The sequence below is a fragment of the Vitis vinifera genome, chromosome 9 (genome assembly GCF_030704535.1).
Source record: "Vitis vinifera cultivar Pinot Noir 40024 chromosome 9, ASM3070453v1".
NCBI classification, from domain to species: domain Eukaryota; kingdom Viridiplantae; phylum Streptophyta; class Magnoliopsida; order Vitales; family Vitaceae; genus Vitis; species Vitis vinifera.
Genome location: NC_081813.1, coordinates 21705545 through 21724297, shown reverse-complemented (window position 1 = coordinate 21724297; position 18753 = coordinate 21705545). Strand labels below are relative to the sequence as shown.

General features: G+C 33.3%; 1 protein-coding gene across 1 annotated transcript; it reads right to left on the bottom strand.

The window, feature by feature from the left end:
* Window positions 1-6173: 6173 nt before the first annotated feature.
* On the bottom strand, window positions 6174-9968 carry LOC100248552 (probable LRR receptor-like serine/threonine-protein kinase At1g07650). The gene is made up of 3 exons (XM_059739754.1): window positions 9611-9968; window positions 7510-7694; window positions 6174-6543 (listed from the first exon to the last, which is right to left on the bottom strand). Exons 2-3 carry the CDS (start codon window positions 7557-7559, stop codon window positions 6330-6332), a joined length of 264 nt encoding a protein of 87 aa, XP_059595737.1. The 5' UTR covers window positions 7560-7694; window positions 9611-9968; the 3' UTR covers window positions 6174-6329.
* Window positions 9969-18753: the final 8785 nt, after the last annotated feature.

The following is an 18753-nucleotide window of genomic DNA, read 5'->3' as shown; positions in this document are numbered from 1 at the left end:
AGTTAAAAAATACATTTGTTTTAGACTTTAAAAGACCTTGACTAGGAGGGGAAAAAAAAGGTGTGAGTGATGTATTCAGGTTTGAAATATAATTAACTTTATATATATAGTCTTAAATTTTAGAAGACCTAGACCTGAAGTGGAAAAAAATGGCAATGGGGCATATAGTTTTAAACTTTGGAAGACCTAGACTTGGAGGGAAAAAAAAGTGGCAATGTAGTATTCAAATGTGGAATATAATTAAATTTTCAAAGACCTTGACTCTGTGCCAATAGATTTAAGAAGAAAAGTAATCTAAATTGATTTACTAGTTACAAAATACATTTGTTTTAAACTTTAGAAGACCTTGACTAGGAGGACAAAAAATGTGTGAGTGGGGTATTAAAGCTTGAAATATAATTTAACTTTATATATATAGTCTTAAATTTTGGAAGACCTAGACTTGAAGTGGAAAAAAATGGCAATGGGGCATATAGTTTTAAACTTTGGAAGACCTAGACTTAGACGAAAAAAAATGGCAATGAGGTATATAGTTTTAAACTTTGGAAGACCTAGACTTGGAGGGAAAAAAAGTGGCAATGTAGTATTCAGATGTGGAATATAATTAAATTTTTCAAGACCTTGACTTCGTGCTAATAGATTTAAGAAGAAAAGTAATCTAAATTGATTTACTAGTTAAAAAATACATTTGTTTTGAACTTTAGAAGACCTTGACTAGGAGGACAAAAAATGTGTGAAAGGGGTATTAAAGCTTGAAATATAATTTAACTTTATATATATAGTCTTAAATTTTGGAAGACCTGGACCTAAAGAGGAAAAAAAAGGCAATAGGGCATATAGTTTTAAACTTTGGAAGACCTAGACTTGGTTGAAAAAAATGGCAATGATGTATATAGTTTTAAACTTTGGAAGACCTAGACTTGAAGGGAAAAAAAGTGGCAATGTAGTATTAAGATGTGGAATATAATTAAATTTTCAAAGACCTTGACTTCGTGCCAATAGATTTAAGAAGAAAAGTAATCTAAATTGATTTACTAGTTAAAAAATACATTTGTTTTAAACTTTAGAAGACCTTGACTAGGAGGACAAAAAAATGTGTGAGTGGGGTATTAAAGCTTGAAATATAATTTAACTTTATATATATAGTCTTAAATTTTGGAAGACTTGACCTGAAGTGGAAAAAAATGGCAATGGGGCATATAGTTTTAAACTTTGGAAGACCTAGACTTAGACGAAAAAAAATGGCAATGAGGTATATAGTTTTAAACTTTGGAAGACCTAGACTTCAAGGGGAAAATAGTGGCAATGTAGTATTAAGATGTGGAATATAATTAAATTTTCAAAGATCTTGACTTCGTGCCAATAGATTTAAGAAGAAAAGCAATCTAAATTGATTTACAATTTAAAAAGTACATTTGTTTTAAACTTTAGAAGACCTTGATTAGGAGAAAAGAAAAAGGCATGAGTGGGGTATCCATATATATATATAATCAAAATTCATTTCCATGTTAGAAAACTACATTTGTTTTAAAACTTTGGGAGACCTTGGCTTAGGACATTCAACATACCAAAATAGTATTGAAAATTATACAACTCATTATGGTATAAAAGAAAGTTCTATAATGATTAGGCTATTAATTTTATCTTACAAAAAATAAATAAGGAGAATTATCGAAAAAACAACATCAATTACTTTTTGTCCCTTAAAAAACTATTTTATTGCACAAACTATTTCGTATGAGACTTAAAAACAATGAACTACTTTACATCAAGCATAATCGTGGATTGTAAGTATAATTTTCTTTGATCTAACTTTTTTTAATGTCCATAGGTATTTGGTGACCATTAAAAGAGTTTTATATAATATATATACTTATAATTAAACCACTACAAAGTTAAAAGGCATTCTAAATACTCTTTTAGCTCCAAGCTTGGAATATGATATGTTTACACCAAGAAAAAAGAAACCTTTGAGAAAGTTATTTTTTGAATTTAAGTTCTTTTACATATTAAATAAAAATATTCTTTGCCTAAATATTAAAATAAATAAGTTGTATATGTTTTAAATAAAATATTAGATGAAATTTAAAGAAACTTTGATAGACCTTATTTGGCTCATAGTTCCTTTTTTTTTTTTTTAAATAACAAGTATATGCTTAATTTGAAGAATAAAAATTTGCTTATATATTAACTCATTGATTTTCTTGAAAAATAAAAGGAGTATTATAAAAAGAGAAAAGAACATTATTAGTTTTGCTATTTAGAAAAGTCTCAATCCCATATGATTGTTTTTCTTGCAAATAGATAAAATGGTGGAAATATAAGAATATATTCTACTTGGATCTTATTTTGCCAAGCTTTTTATAATTATTAGAGAGTTTTTACATAATAATAAATGAAGAATAGCTAAAGTAAAATATAAAAAAATAGAAAATCTTCTCGGCTAATACTCAAAACTTAAAAATTTCAAAACTTTTATTTTAGTCATAAGATGCTAAAGTCTAATAAGTAGAAGCTATCAAGGAATTTCAATAAAAATCTATTTATGCAGAATAGTTAAAAGAAGGTTGACAATTTTTTTTTTTTTACTTCACTTAGTTAAATAAGTCATGGAAATTTATTGGCCACTTAGAAAATGATAAAAACATTTACTATTTTTTTTTTCATTTAGAAAAAACTAGTTTATTTTTCTAAAAAGTGTAAAATGTCTTATCAAAAAATTAATAAGGACAATAAATTTCTATAGAAGTCAAAAAATTTATGTAATATTGATCTATGTCTTCTCTCATTGTGAATGACCCATGGAAAAAGTTATAATCTGTTATTGAATGTAACCATTATTAGGTCCAAAACATATAACATCATAAAGCAACTAAGTTAACAACCATCCCATTATTCATAATATAAAAAAACTTTATAACCTTATTGAAGTAGTGATATCTTTTCAAATATTTGAATCTATGGAAAATGTTGCCTACTTAAGTAATAATAGTAGATAAGTTTAATGTTCTCAAATTATTATAAATGAGATAAGACTAACTTGAATAATAATATTATAAAATTAAAGATTTATTATATATAATTATAAAAAAAAATATTATAAATTGAAGGACACATAATTCAATTACTACATCTAATCTTGATTAATTCGTAAAAGCAAACATCAAAATAAAGAAAGTTAATTCAAATCTACATGTGCCAAAGTAGCATCATTACGATTATTTAATTGCATCCCATTTGTTCTCTTATACATGCATAATAAATTATATTATATATATATATATATATATATATGTTTGAAAACTTAAGAAATCATTTTTAACTTTAAAGGAAAATAGTATTAGAAAATAACTTGATCCAATCCACAAACTTAATTTTTGATGTCCAAGTAATCAAAAACATGCACATAATCATATCGCCTTATGTTGTAAAAGATTAGTTTCTTCCAAATTTTTATTATTATACAAATTTTAAATTACATAAAAATGGAGAATAAATAACCATTTAAAAATAAAATCATAATAGTCCATATTTTTCTTGATCATGATCCACAATAAAGAATATTTATTTTGTATGAAGTGTAGACCACTTTGTAAAAGTTTTGTCATGTCACAAGGTCATATTGATAATAAGCCCATGATAAAGAATATTTATATTATATAAAGTGTAGACCACTTGGTAAAAGTTTTGTCATGTCACAAGGTCATATTGATAATAAGCCCATGATAAAGAATATTTATTTTATATAAAGTGTAGACCATGTTGTTAAGTTTTGTCAAGTCAAAAAGTCTCATGATGTTTAAGTAAAATTTCTAAGGATGAATTTATACGAAATCTAAAAGACCTTAAACTTGAAATCATACCAGTCTTTATTTTGTTTGATCATGACCAATACTAAAGGAACTTTATCCTCTATATAGTATTAACTATGTTAACAAGTCAAAAAGCTAAACCATGTTCAAGTAAAACATTCCCCAAAATTTAAAACAAAAATGAAAAAAAAAATACCTTGACTTGGTTATTTAATTTTCTGATTAAGATGATTTTTCTTTTTATAATATTGGATAAAACAAGTTTCTACTTAGTCATCAAAACATTATTTTTATATCATAATACAAATCCATCATATTAATAATACACTAATTTAAATTAAAAGAAAATTGTTAAATAACACCATTGTTACAACGGTGGAAGCTTTGATGCAAACATCGTTAATGAAGAACACAAAGATAAAATAATCAACACAAATGGTACACGAGGTTTTAACGTGGGTCGGTCAACCATGCCTACATCCACGGATGAGAGAGAATCATTCCACTATACAATAGAGAACATTACAAAGGACAAAACCATAACCCTACCATAAGCCTTCTCGCTCCACCGGGTACCTTCTGTTCTTCCTCACATCTCTATCTAACTCGTATAATTTTTATGAGCTCATCTCCATCTCATAACTTTTTCCCCTCATGACCTAGAATATTTATAGACATATTTCCAACAACCTTCCTTATTTTATAAAGAAGTTCAATATTACAATATATATCAACCTAGAAATATTCTATATAATATTCTTTACAAAAAAAGAATTTATACTGATTAGGAATTTGTGACACTTCCTAACAATTTCCACCTTGGACCAAATTCCATGAAGTCGATCTTCAAACTCTCCATGAGACAAGCTTTTGTATCATATCACCATGAGAGAGCAATCGACTCCACCTTTAACTGAAAATTCCTTTTGTTTTCATCTTGTGTGCTCTGTGATCTTTTACTTTTCCAGAAATCTTAAACTCAAAGCTCTAATACCAGTTTATTATGATGGCGGAAGCTTTGATGCAAACATCGTTAATCAAGAACACAAAAATAAAATAATCAACACAAACGGTACACGAGGTTTTAATGTAGTTCGATCAACCACGCCTACATCCACACATGAGAGAGAATCATTCCACCATACAATAAAGAATATTACAAAAGATAGAACCAAAACATTACAAAGGATATAACCAGATACAACTATTAGGTTCTTGAAACATCCCATGTTTCCCCATTCTTCGTATCCCTACCCTACCATGAGCCCTCTCACTCCACCGAGTACCTCCCGTTCTTCCTCACATCTTTATTCACCTCGTATAATCTTTACAAGCCCATCTCCATCTCATAACTTTTTCCCCAAGACCTAGAATATTTATTGAGATATTTCAAAAACCTTCCTTATTCTATAAGGAAGTCTAATATTACACTATATATCAACCTAGAAATATTATATATAATATTCTTTACAAAAAAAGAATTTATACTAATTAGGAATTCGAGACACTTCCTAACAATCATTATATAGGGAAAATAGATTTTACTCCACATAATCACATTTGTTCATATAAAAATAAAAGAAAAATAGAAAAATATTACTATAATAAAGAGAAAATACTTATATGAACTAGTTTATCTATATGAAGTGTAGACTATGTTACAACATTTTGTTTACTCACAAAGTTATACCTTGATTGAAGTCTTCTTTGCTCATTAAAATAATTTTAGTCATTTTTTCTTCTCATTAAACTACCACAAATGTGGGCTTTTTCCATGTACTAATTTGTACTTAAAAAGTAGCATTTCATGGCAAAAAAAAATTGTCCACTAAAATTTTTGTGGCAAGGTTGTTGGTACAAGTCTGTGAGTAATTATTTTTTACAATAAAAAATTAATTTTATAGCCAAAAAGGCAAAAATTTTCCACAAAATAAAATTTGTGGCAATATGTTATATTTCACCAAAAAAATAAAACACGTAGCAACACTCACCTTTTTCCACAAAATCAATTCATGGCAAAAATCAAAATTTTCCATGAACACAAAATTCATGGTAAAAGGTCACTATGAAAAATATTTATGGTTAATGATTAAATTCCACCATTAAAAAAAATAAAAAATAATTGTGGCAAAAGTTTATTTTCAATTAAAAAATTAATTTTATTTTATTTTCTAATAGTACTAAATTGCTATCTAAAGAGCATCAATGATCATATTACCATTGTTGTGCCTCAATGCTAAAAACTAAAATTATAAATTATATGAATCACCACCTTGACATGAATTAGGATCAATATATATATATATATAAAAGCAAAAAAACAAAAGATGAATTTAGCTAAAAACAATTAAGGCCCATAAATTCACACAAAGAATATTAATAATTTAATAATTTAATATAAATATTACATCCTTTAGCACCCTAAGGTTAGTACGAATAAGATGTCACACTACTGCTAAACCCGTGCTCTTTTCTTAGATGTCACAATGCTTCTTCATCTTCTTGATCTTTAAATCGTCACAAGGAGCACTCAGAAACAATGTCCTGAATAGCAGTTCTGCCATCAAGCATGTTCACAACTGATGACATAGCTAGCGTGGATGTTGGAGAGACGTTTGTGCACAAGAGAGCTATGTTGATCATCATCGCCATGATCTCTTCCTTGTTGAAGTCTAAGCCCAATTTGGGGTAGACTAGATCCATCAAATCCCCCTTCCCTTTTAATGAGTGCCTAGAAATCAAGAAACAAAGAAAATACAGTAAGCTATGTTTGGTTCTCGGAAAATTTGAGGGAAAATGCAAATAAAAGAAAATAGAAAGGAAAAGTAAAAGGAAAGAAAAAGTGAAGGAAAATAAAAAATAGAATTAAAGATCATAAATTTTTTTCATTTGCTATTTCAAACTCATTTTATTTATTTTAACTCATCAATATAAAGATTAAATAATTTTAAAATGAATAAGTTTCTTAACTAATTTTAATTATATTTAATTTTCTTTGGAATATTTTATAGAATAACCAAATATGAGAAAATCATTTTCCTTAGCATTTTTTTTCTTTCCTTTGTACTTTCCGGGAACCAAACATAACCTAAAAGAGAATTGCTTGTGTTTAAATCAAGCGATATGGACTCAAGCAATAAGACTATGATTTGTTTCAACATGTGCTGAATGAAGCCATGGAAATGTCACAACCTCATTGAATGAGTTAAATATTTGGTATGTGATGAATGGGATGTGCTTAGCTAGCCTGCTACCTAGAAAGAGGCATGCTAATACAGGGGTTTGCTCAGAGTGGTCCAGGCAAGTCCTTGATGACGTCTTATTACTAATATGGTAATACCACACAATTTGTATAATTGAAGTCATTCAGGAAGAGAGCATATACTACCTGCTTCTTCGTTTAAGGTTGAAGAGGAAGCAATACATGTTAGTATTAGTAGTACTGGGGCAATTTTGATTTGTCTGAGCAAATTTTTGTTCAAGAGAGACTATTTTATCCATATAAAGTCATGAACAAGGAAAATGGTCCAAAGGATGCCATGAATTAGAATATAACTTCGGCCCAAGATAGGAAAATGTAGTTGCCATGATGTGATGACTATATATTTATATATATAAATCAAGAGCCATGGTTAAGGGTTCATGATTCTGATCCTATTCACTTCCACTTTGATCAAGCTGGGAAATTTATACTCACTCTGGGTTCTCAACAGGTTTTACAGCTTGTAGTTTAGACGATGAAGCCATTCATCCTTGAAGATCCTATAAGTAATGTTGCTTCTTCCACTGGCAATTTCCAAGGCAACAATTCCAAAACTGTAAACATCTGCTTTATTGGTTAAATACCCCGGCATTGCATATTCAGGTGCCATATTATATCCACTGCAAAATGAGAGTTTGATTTTACACAAATTTTCCATTTGAAATGAAGGATAAACATTGGTGATCAAAAGAAAAAACTTCTAGGATGGTTTCAAAAGTGATATTAGTTGAACGAGCAATCATAGCCAAGAAGAAAAACAAGTCGAATGCCTTGATGGTATTTTTCACAAAAGTTTAGGGAGCTTAGGTGCCTACTGCCGAAAATTCCTAGTTTTAATTCCACGAGTGCTAGGCTAAAATTTTGGGTGGCTTTGGTTGGGTATAGGTTGGTTTAGTTCCAATGGACATTAACCTAACCCAATTTACCAAGTCCAGGAATCACAAGGAGAACTGTTGCCTGAAACCATTTGGAAAATGAAAGGCATAAATGCCATGTTCAAGCATCAATCATTCCAATACTTTCTTATTTTCTTAAATGCTCAGCAGATCAGGACCATCAAATCCAGAACTGCATTCTACTCTCATTGCTCTCAAAACAGATTAGCTCAAACTAATTATAAAATAAAAAATGTTATTTAATTCAATAAAGCAATTCAAAATTAACACTTGCGCATCATTATGAATAACAAATTGTTTTACACATGAAAGGAGCAGAATCTGTGATGAGAGCACAAATCAGGGAGACCTAAAAGAGTTCCTAGTTAGTGTTGACCAAACCACCACATAAAAGTTCATATTTGCTTAGGCTAACGATGCCGACAAGCTTTTAGATTTTGATTGCATAAGAGAACTTGGATGGAGGCAAAGATGCTACATGGTTATTCTTGAATGACCCTTCACCATTCTGCGAGCAATGACTCTCCGCCCACCCTTGGTTTCCTTGCTACTCATTTGTTTAAAAGGAACACATAAGTAAAATCTACACATGTCTACTTTTTAGCTTTCCATTCTCTTATACGGGTGAAATCTAAGATAATCAGAAATACATCACAGAAACAGGGCCTGAAAACAGATCCTTGGTTGTTTGGATCAACAGACTTGAGCATGAGATCATTATGTCTAGACTTTGAATCCTTCTCCGGCTAGGGCTTTGAAGCCCCACTCTCCTTCTAGGTTTCATTGTTCTGCTCCTCTTGCCTACTTTGTGCTATTTCAGATACCACACTCTCACTAACCATTGTGCTAGTTTCGACAAAAATTACATTTCCTGAATAAAATTTCATTTAAAGAATATTAAATTCTATTAATCACGCAAAGTGAAAATAAGATGAACTAAACATTAGCTGCTGGAAAATATAAGATAGGTGCACTATTTGAACTATTGACTGTGAACCTGCTAAGACATCAAATTTTCTACCTTTCTTTCCAGAAATTCAAAAATGATTAAAATCTATGCCATTGAATTTTTTACTTTTACATGGCCTGCATATATATCCAGATTAAAATCATATAAGTTGCAACACAATAGCATAACAACTAATTCATAGATGATCATTCAGTGCATTCATTCACACAAATGCCTGTAACAAATAATTAAACTACCATAATACCCACACCATACACCTAACATAAAACAATCATCAACCAATTTATGTGAAATGAAATTCTGAAACCTTAATACCTTGTTTGGATACCAAGAAAATATAAGAAAAACAAAAAATAAAACAACAACAATAATAATAATAGTAATCAAAATCCTGAATGCCAAATCGTTCATCATTAATTTCTCCCACGGAATTAAACCTATTATAAGCACTTGACATTAGTTGAGAGGGAATTTTCATTTTCAAAAAACCACAAGAAAATACGACACATAATCATGAAAATTTCTCCCCCTATCCATTTCCTCTCGGTTTTCTCTGCAAAACGGTTTTTGAAAAAACTAAAAAATAAATAAATAAATAAAGATAAAAGTGTTGACGATTGACGCAATCAAACCCAAAAATGAATTGCATATGCGATTATAGAGAGGGAACCTTAAAATCGAAGCTTTTCCTCTTCCAGATTCTTCTTCCAATCATCAACACCGTCCATTTCTATAAATTTCAGTCAAATATACAGATAATATTGGACGCTTACATGCTGATAGAGAGAGAAAGTAGAAATTGTAAAAAAATTTAATCCATCGACACTGCTAGAAAATTCTGAGCAAATCAACAGTAACAGTGGCGACAAAATTGAATTTTTATACTAGTACCAGTGCTAGGGCTAGGCAGCTTCAATATCACTTTACAAAAATTCAAAATTCAAATTGATTTTTCTTTCATTTTCCTACACCTTCACGGCAACCAAACGCAAGGGCTAAATATGAAAAGAATACTAATATCTTAAGTTGAACTAATCAAATTTTTTATAGAATACTAATTTTAGGACATGAAAAAGAAATATTTGACATGATATTGTAATATGACCATCATATCCTACTCAAATTAGAAATTAGAAAAGAGTATAAAATCCATGCCCAAAACTAATATATTAAATAATTACCTATGAATAAATTAAAAGCCAAGACTTTTCATCTATTGCAATGTGATAAAATTGGCTTCCAAAGCTTATACTGATATATAAAACAAACAAAGATCCACAAACAAAATTTACCTCATTCACGGGTGATTTATGGTATAGGTTGCTCTTCCTCTTAACAACCATATTAGCTCAAGGGTTTTCTTAATCGGGTTTTAATAATAACAAACCATGGTTAAGTGACCAATTGGTTTGAATGGTAAAGAATCTCAGGTATAAATTTGAAAATTCGAAAATTCATCAAAGGGTCAAATGGATACAAGATCAAGACTTTTGGAAGTATTTTGATCATAGGAAACGAATGTAAGATGAATGCATGGGTGCACTTAGGTTTTTCATATCGTTTCATGCATTTTTGAAAACTCGATTTATCCTTTAAAATTTCGATTTCGTTAAAACCTGATTTTTATTAAATGTACCTTAGGAAAAATGTTTTAAAATTGATATATTAATTCACCTAAAGACTTTGCCTAAGTGTTAAAAAAGAAAGGAATTGAAAAAGATAGGTTTTCGGGATCAAAAGGCTAAACCGGTCAAGGCTCTAGCCAATCAACTCAATCGGTTGGGGAACTGGTCGACCGGTTGCCCTTGTCCGATCGAGGTCCGATCGAGGAGTGTCAAAAACACTCTCTCTCATCCAGTAGCTTCCTCTTCCCGGTTGAGGTTCACCCATTCCCGATCGAGGTCCGGTCGAGGCAACGGTAACCTGCCAAAGCATTAAATGCTCAAATGGCTAATGAACTGGTCGACCCCTAACTCGACTGGTCGAGGCTGCATTTTGTTGTTTTTGTCTCCCAAGCTTAAAACCTATAAATTAAGAGCTCCATTTCATTTATGAGATAGAGAACACTTGCAATTAATTGTCTACCTACCTATTCTTGGCCTGAAAGCTCTCATTTCTTTCTTAGTGCATTAAATCATCACTTGCATATCATTTAGTGGACCCTTGTGAATCATCCTAACTTTGTTTTGTATTTGAGCTCTCTTTGAGCTAGGTTGAGGATTCATTCTTGTAAAAACCAAGTGTTAAAGCCTTCAACAGGTTTGAATCTTGAAGAGATAAGAGCCCATTGGAGTCGGAATCCAAGTGTAAGAAGATTGGAAGCTTGGTTGAAACTTCAAGTTAGTGGAACCTTCACTTGGTTAGGAGATTGAGGAGAGTAGACATAGGTAAGGAAGTGCTGATCAAACCACTATAAAACCCGAGTTTGAATTCTCTAACTCTATCTCTTTATTTTTGTTTATATTTTGTTTGAACTTGTTGTGTTGGAAAAGTTTTTTAAAAACCCAATTCACCCTCCCCCTCCTCCCCCTTTGGGTGTTTTTTATTCATTAAGCATAACCTTTATTTTCTCAAACCATTTGACAATTTTATCCACAAAATCAAAATGGGTCTCACACCAAGATTTCTTTGTTGCTAAGACAAGATATGGAACTAAAATGTCCATCACAAATCCCAAGCCAACGTTAAAGTAAAACCATTGATCAATATAGTCACTACCATTTTTGTCTTCAATAACACTTTGCTTTTTATTTGGATCTTCATCTTGGCATTTTGTGAGCAGTAGAACTCCTCAAAGATTAAGCTTCCCAACAAAGGTTGACTCAGTGAAAGTTGTCATTTGCCCTATAAAAGGGATCTTACTAGAAAAATTATTATTTGACAAATTCAAATGACCCAAGAATGTTAATGAGGACATGCTTGAAGGAATGGTTCTGAAAAGCTCATTACTTGATAGATCAAGAGAGGACAATTAACGCAATAATGAAATGCTTTCAGGAATTTGGCCAGTGATCTGATTCCTGGACAAGTTCAAAACCACCAAACCATTTAATTTTGTTATTCTTTGGGGAAACTCTCCACTTAAATTATCACCGGATAAATCTATGCTAACAACAAGAGAAAGAGTCCTTGTATATTCTAGACTTTGGCCTTTGGTAATCACAACTAATCTTTCGTCATACAAGGAGTTGACATTCATATTTAACAGATATATATATTCAATTGCTCCTGAGCCATAGCTTTAAGCTCAATCAAAGTGATTGGAATTTCACCCATCAAATTGTTTTTTGCAAGGTCTAAGACATGCATGGAGCTTAAATTTGAAAGTTGGGAAGGAAGTCTTTCAAAAAATATATTCGACTTCAAGTTGAGTATTACAAGATTTACAAAAGCAGCTCCAATCCAAGCAGGAACCTGACCTGAAAATCTATTGTAACTGAGATCAAGGACATCCAAACTTGTTAAATTTTGCAGAGATGAGGGGAGCTCTCCTGAAAGCTTGTTGTGGTTCAGGTGTAGTGATTCCAACAATTGTAACTGACCTAATAACTTTGGTATCATTCTAGGCAAATTGTTATTTCCAAGGTCTAGAACAATTAGGCTAGAGCGATTATTTATGGTAGAAGGAATGCTTCCAATCAAATTTTTACTTGAAAAATCCATGACTTAAAAGAAAAGTAAGGTGTCTATGGAATATGGGATAGTCCCTGTTAGTCGATTACCCAAAAGATAAAGGAAATACAAGTTGGGTGAGTCATCCAACTTGTATTTTTAAAAATACAGTTGTGTTAATTTGCAATAATTAATAGTTTGCTGGATGTAATAATTAATCTACTCAGGCGTGAGTCATCCACACATTACGAACTCGGGGATAGAAATCTAAAAATTTATATTTTTAATAATAAAATAATTTTATAATATTTTTGAAAATAATACTTGAATAGGGGTGTTGATTTTATTTTTTAACATTTCAGTCTTTAGGCTGGATATTAAAAAAAAAAACAAAATTATTATTTTAATAATAAGATAAAATAAGGATTTACTTTACATACCTTACAAAGAAGTAAATTGTTTCAATTACATATATTAATCATTTTTATTTTTAATATATCTATTTTATAATAATAATAAATAAATAAATATTTTGTAAAGCAAGCAAGCAATAGAATCGTGGAATAATGGAAGAAAACAATCACACACAAGAACAAACACAAGATTTACGTGGTTCGATCAAAGTGATCTATGTCCACGGGCAGAGAGCGAGCAATTCTCTTTACTATTGAAAGACGGCTCATGCACCTTCCCATCTCACTTTTACGTTTTCCCAAGCCACCTATTTATAGAGTTTACAAGAGTTCTAGTTATCATATACCAACCCTAACCCTAAAACCCATTTAACAATAAGACCCGGCCCATTTAGCCTTAGCCCATGTTTTACAAGGATAGCTTCAACATATTACAAAGAAAAAATCAATTCAACTCCACAATTCTCCACCTTGAATTGAGTTTTCTTTCTTCTTTCAATTCAGAATATAGAACTACTCATCTGCTACGCCCCGAAGGGCCTCAAGCTCAAACTTTGCAAACATTCACCAAGTCCAAGCTATGCTTGAACTTTTCAGTAGTAATTGGCTTAGTCAACATATCTGCAGGATTAACTTCCGTGGCAACCTTCTCAATGGAGAATAACTTTTCTTCAATCACATCACGAATAAAGTTCAACCTAACATCAATATGTTTTGTCCTCTCATGATAAACAGGATTCTTTGCCAAACACAAAGCACTTTGACTATCACAATAGATAACCGGCTTAGACAAATTCAAACCCAAGCTGCCAAGAAAACCATTTAACCACATACCTTCTTTCACCCCTTCTGTCAAGGACATGTATTCCGCTTCAGTTGTAGACAAAGCAACTGTTGGCTGCAAAGAAGCTCTCCAGCTAATAGCACACCCAAACAGAGTGAAAATATAACAGGTCAATGATCTTCTCTTCATGAGATCTCCTCTATGATTAGAATCAGTAAACCCAACCAATCCACTAGATACATCACCATTCCCATACACCAAGCATACACTACTTGAACCCTTCAAATATCGCATAATCCACTTGACGGCTTCCCAGTGAGCTTTACCAGGGTTACTCATGAATCTGCTTACAACACTAACAGCAAAAGCAAGATCTGGTCTAGTGCACACCATAGCATACATTAAACTACCAACCACACTAGAGTAAGGCACACTCTTCATGTACTCCACCTCCTCATCAGTGTTAGGCAATGTACTATGATCAAATTTAAAATGTTGAGCTAATGGAGTACTCACCGGTTTAGAGTGATCCATATGGAAAGCCTGCATTAACTTCTCAATGTATTTTTGCTGTGAGACATACAACAAGCCTGCATCTCTGTCTCTCCAAATCTCCATCCCCAAGATTTTCTTAGCTGCACCCAAATCTTTCATCTCAAACTCACTACTCAACAACTGTTTCAGTTTGTTAATTTCAGCTCGATTCTTAGCTGCAATCAACATGTCATCCACATATAGCAACAAATAAATAAATGAACCATCAGGCAATGTTTTAAAGTAAACACAGCTATCATACTGATTTCGCATAAACTCATGAGAGACCATAAATGCATCAAACCTCTTGTACCATTGCCTAGGAGATTGCTTCAACCCATACAAGGACTTCTTCAAAAAACACACATGATCAAACTTTTCAGAAACAACAAATCCCTCAGGTTGTTTCATATAAATTTCCTCTAATAGATTTCCATGCAGAAAATCAGTTTTAACATCAAGTTGATCAAGCTCCAAGTTAAAAACGCTTACCATCGCTAAGAGGACCCGAATAGATTTATGCTTCACAACAGGTGAGAACACTTCATTGTAGTCAATCCCCTCCTTTTGTGAAAAACCCTTCGCCACAAGCCTTGATTTGTACTTAGGTGGTTCATCCTCTGAAATCCCATCCTTTATTTTGAAAAGCCATTTACAATCAACAGGTTTCACTCCTTCAGGCAAAGGCACAAGCTCCCAAGTTTGATTCTTTCTCAATGATGCCATCTCGTCATCCATGGAACTTAGCCACTTTTTCGAGTCTTTACTTTCCATCGCCTCCTTATACGACCTTGGTTCCTCCCTTCCTATCTCTTCAGCCACTGCTAAAGCAAAAGCAACAGGATTAGTGATGTTAGCACTAACACAATCCACATACCTCATAGGTCTCCGGATTTCCCTTCTTGGTCTATGTGCTGCTATACTCTGTGAATCATTCTGGTCGATCACGGGCTGTTCTTCAGATGTGTCAGCTACACCATTTTCCATTGGAGCATTGACCTCAAACTCCACCTTCTGGTTAGCACCCAGATCAGTTTTACTAGTACCTGCAAGATCACCAAACTCCTTCCTCTGGCCAAACATAGCAGATTCATCAAAGGTCACATCTCTGCTAATAATAAATTTTGGGGTTCTATCTTTAGTACACCACAGACAATAACCTTTCACCCCAATCGCATACCCTAGAAATATGCATTTCATTGCCCTGGGCTCCAGCTTGCCATCACTAACATGAGCATATGCAGGACAACCAAATATTTTCAAGCCAGAATAATTAGAGGGTTTACCGGACCATACCTCTTGAGGAGTCTTAAAATCAATTGCAGTCGATGGCGATCTATTTACCAGATAAGCAGCAATGTTAACTGCTTCAGCCCAGAACTTTTTCGACAACCCAACGTCTATCCTCATGCATCTAGCACGCTGTACAAGTGTTTGGTCCATCCGTTCTGCAACTCCATTTTGCTATGGCGTATGTCGTACAGTGCGGTGCCTCACTATACCTTCTTTTCTACAGAACTCATCGAAATCTTTGTTACAGAATTCCAACCCATTATCTGTTCTGAGTGTCTTGACTACTTTTCCAGTCCGTTTCTCCACCATAGTCTTCCACTCCTTGAACTTCCCAAACACTTCATCCTTTGCTTTCAGAAAGTACACCCACACCTTTCTAGAGAAGTCATCAATAAAAGTAACATAGTACCTGCATCCACTATGAGACTCCACCGGAGAAGGACCCCATAAATCAGAGTGAATATACTCAAGAACTCCATTAGTAGTGTGACTACCCATACTGAACTTCACCCTACGCTGTTTACCCATAACACAAGTTTCACAGAATTTCAGCTTCCCGGTCTCAGCACCACTTATTAGCCCTTGCTTACTCAAGATAGAGAGCCCTTTCTCACTCATGTGTCCCAATCTTCGATGCCACAACTCAGTACAATTATCTTTCTTCTCTACAGAATCAATAGCCATGGAGCTTGACACAGCCGTCGTTCCCAACACTGAACTTCCCATCAATGTGTAAATCCCATGCTGTAATCTGCCTTTCATCACCACAAGAGCTCCTTTTGACACCCTAAGGACTCCACCACTCCTAGAGAATGTGTACCCATTTTTATCCAGTGTACCCACAGAGATCAAATTCTTTCGCAGTCCAGGAACATACCAAGCATTCAATGTCCTAACCAATCCGTCATACATTTTAATCTGCACAGAACCACTGCCTTTGACACCCAGCTCCCCATCATCTCCCAACTTTACACTTCCGTTCCACTCTTTAAAAGTAGTGAACAGATCTCGTGAATAAGCCATGTGATACAAAGCACCGGTATCCAAGATCCATGATTCTGCAGAGCTAGATGTACTAATAGTTAAAACATCTCCTCCTTCTCCCTCGTCAGAACTATCCTGTTTTTCAGAATCTTTCTGAGCTACTACAACCTGCGCATTTCCATTCGACCCCTGACCAATTCCCTTCTGCCTTTGTGGACAGTTCTTTCTAAAGTGCCCTTTCTCTTTACAGTGAAAGCATCTCATTGCAGCCTTCGATTTAGAACGCGACTTACTACGTCCTCCACCATTTCGTTCCATGCTCCTGCCCCTACTCATAGTTAACCCAGTCTCCACACTGCCTTCCCCAGAACCAGAAACTAATTTCTGCAATTCTTTAGACTGTAGAGCATCCTTAACATCATTTATCGAGATACTATCCCTACCATACATCATAGTATCTACAAAATTTTCATAAGAGCTAGGCAAAGAACATAACAAAATCATGGCTTGATCCTCTTCCTCAACTTTAACACCAACTCCATTCAAGTCTAAAATAATTCAGTTAAAGTTGTCAAGGTGATCTCTTACCTGCATACCTTCTGACATCTTCAAAGTATGCAATCGCCTTTTCTGATAAAGCCTGTTGGTCAGTGACTTTTTCTGGTACTTGCTTTCAAGCTTCCTCCACAAGCCAACTGCAGTAGTTTCATCAGCTACTTCCCTCAGAACTTCATCTGCTAGACTCAACAGAATCGCACTATGTGCCCTAGACACAACTTCCTCCTTCTCTGTTGCCGTCAATCCTACAGGTAATGTTTCTTCCCCTTCTATTGCTTGTGCACACTTCTGCTGAACCAGAAGCGCCTTCATCTTCAGCTTCCACAAGGTGAAATCATTCGACCCATTGAACTTCTCAACTTCGAATTTCTGTGAAGACATCTTCCTTCTGCAGATCTGAACCCAGGTGTTTGTGGGCTCTGATACCACTTGTAAAGCAAGCAAGCAATAGAATCGCGGAATAATGGAAGAAAACAATCACACACAAGAACAAACACAAGATTTACGTGGTTCGATCAAAGTGATCTACGTCCACAGGCAGAGAGCGAGCAATTCTCTTTACTATTGAAAGACGGCTCATGCACCTTCCCATCTCACTTTTACGTTTTCCCAAGCCACCTATTTATAGAGTTTACAAGAGTTCTAGTTATCATATACCAACCCTAACCCTAAAACCCATTTAACAATAAGACTCGGCCCATTTAGCCTTAGCCCATGTTTTACCACCAAAAAGCTGTTGGCCCGTAATCCATCGACAAGGAACTTGCCAGCCATTTTCCTCTGGAATTTTCCTGGAAAACATCCTTACAGATTCTCAAGGAAACTTCTCATCTCAATGATCTATCTATCTATATATATATATATATATATATATATATATTCCTCGACCAGCAGTAGAGACACCAAGGAATTAAGTATCAGTGGTGGAAATAAAGGAAGAAGAAGAAGACAAAGATGAGTATATTCCAAGTGTTTGATCTGAGAAAGAAGGTGATAAAAAGAGAGGGAGCCAGAGCTGTGTGCCCATGCTGTGGAGGCCCTGTTGTTGCAACGCTTCTTGACTGCAATTTGCATGTCTGCTGTATCCCTGTCTCCCGCAAAACCAAGACCAAATACTTCTGCGCCATCTGTTCTCGTTCGCTCACCCTTACCACCCGCTGATTTTTTTTTTTTTCCTCATTAGTCATTACAACACCATAAAATCATAGTAATATATACGGGTATGACAACTCAGAAAATTTTTTGAGGTGGGTGTTTGTCTTGTGTATTTGTTAATAATGATCAAGAATTAATATTGATGAATGTGAGTGTTTTTGTTTTGAATTTAATACGGATGGATTGAGGAATCTTGTAGCTTTGGTTGTGAAAAGCCAAGGGAATTAATTTGAAGTGGGTGTTTGTGTTTTCTATTTTATATTTGTTCACCTATTGTAGTTTGATTATATAAAATAATTTTATCATTTATTTTTAAAGAAAAAAATATATAATTTATAGTTTTATTAAAATACGAACATATATATTTTAAAATATAATTTCTACTAAAATATATACATTTTTCTAGTGTTTTGTTGTTTAAGGTCACAATCATGATGATGGGTTTTTCTACTAAAATATAAAATAGAACATATATATTTT

Bases quoted from the DNA above. Each gene is read 5' to 3' on its own strand.
- LOC100248552 (XM_059739754.1), bottom strand. From the start codon at position 7,559: ATGGCTTCATCGTCTAAACTACAAGCTGTAAAACCTGTTGAGAACCCA. The intron at 6,544-7,509 runs GTGAGTATAAAT...CTTGATTTCTAG, and splicing joins AAACCTGTTGAGAACCCAGA to GCACTCATTAAAAGGGAAGG.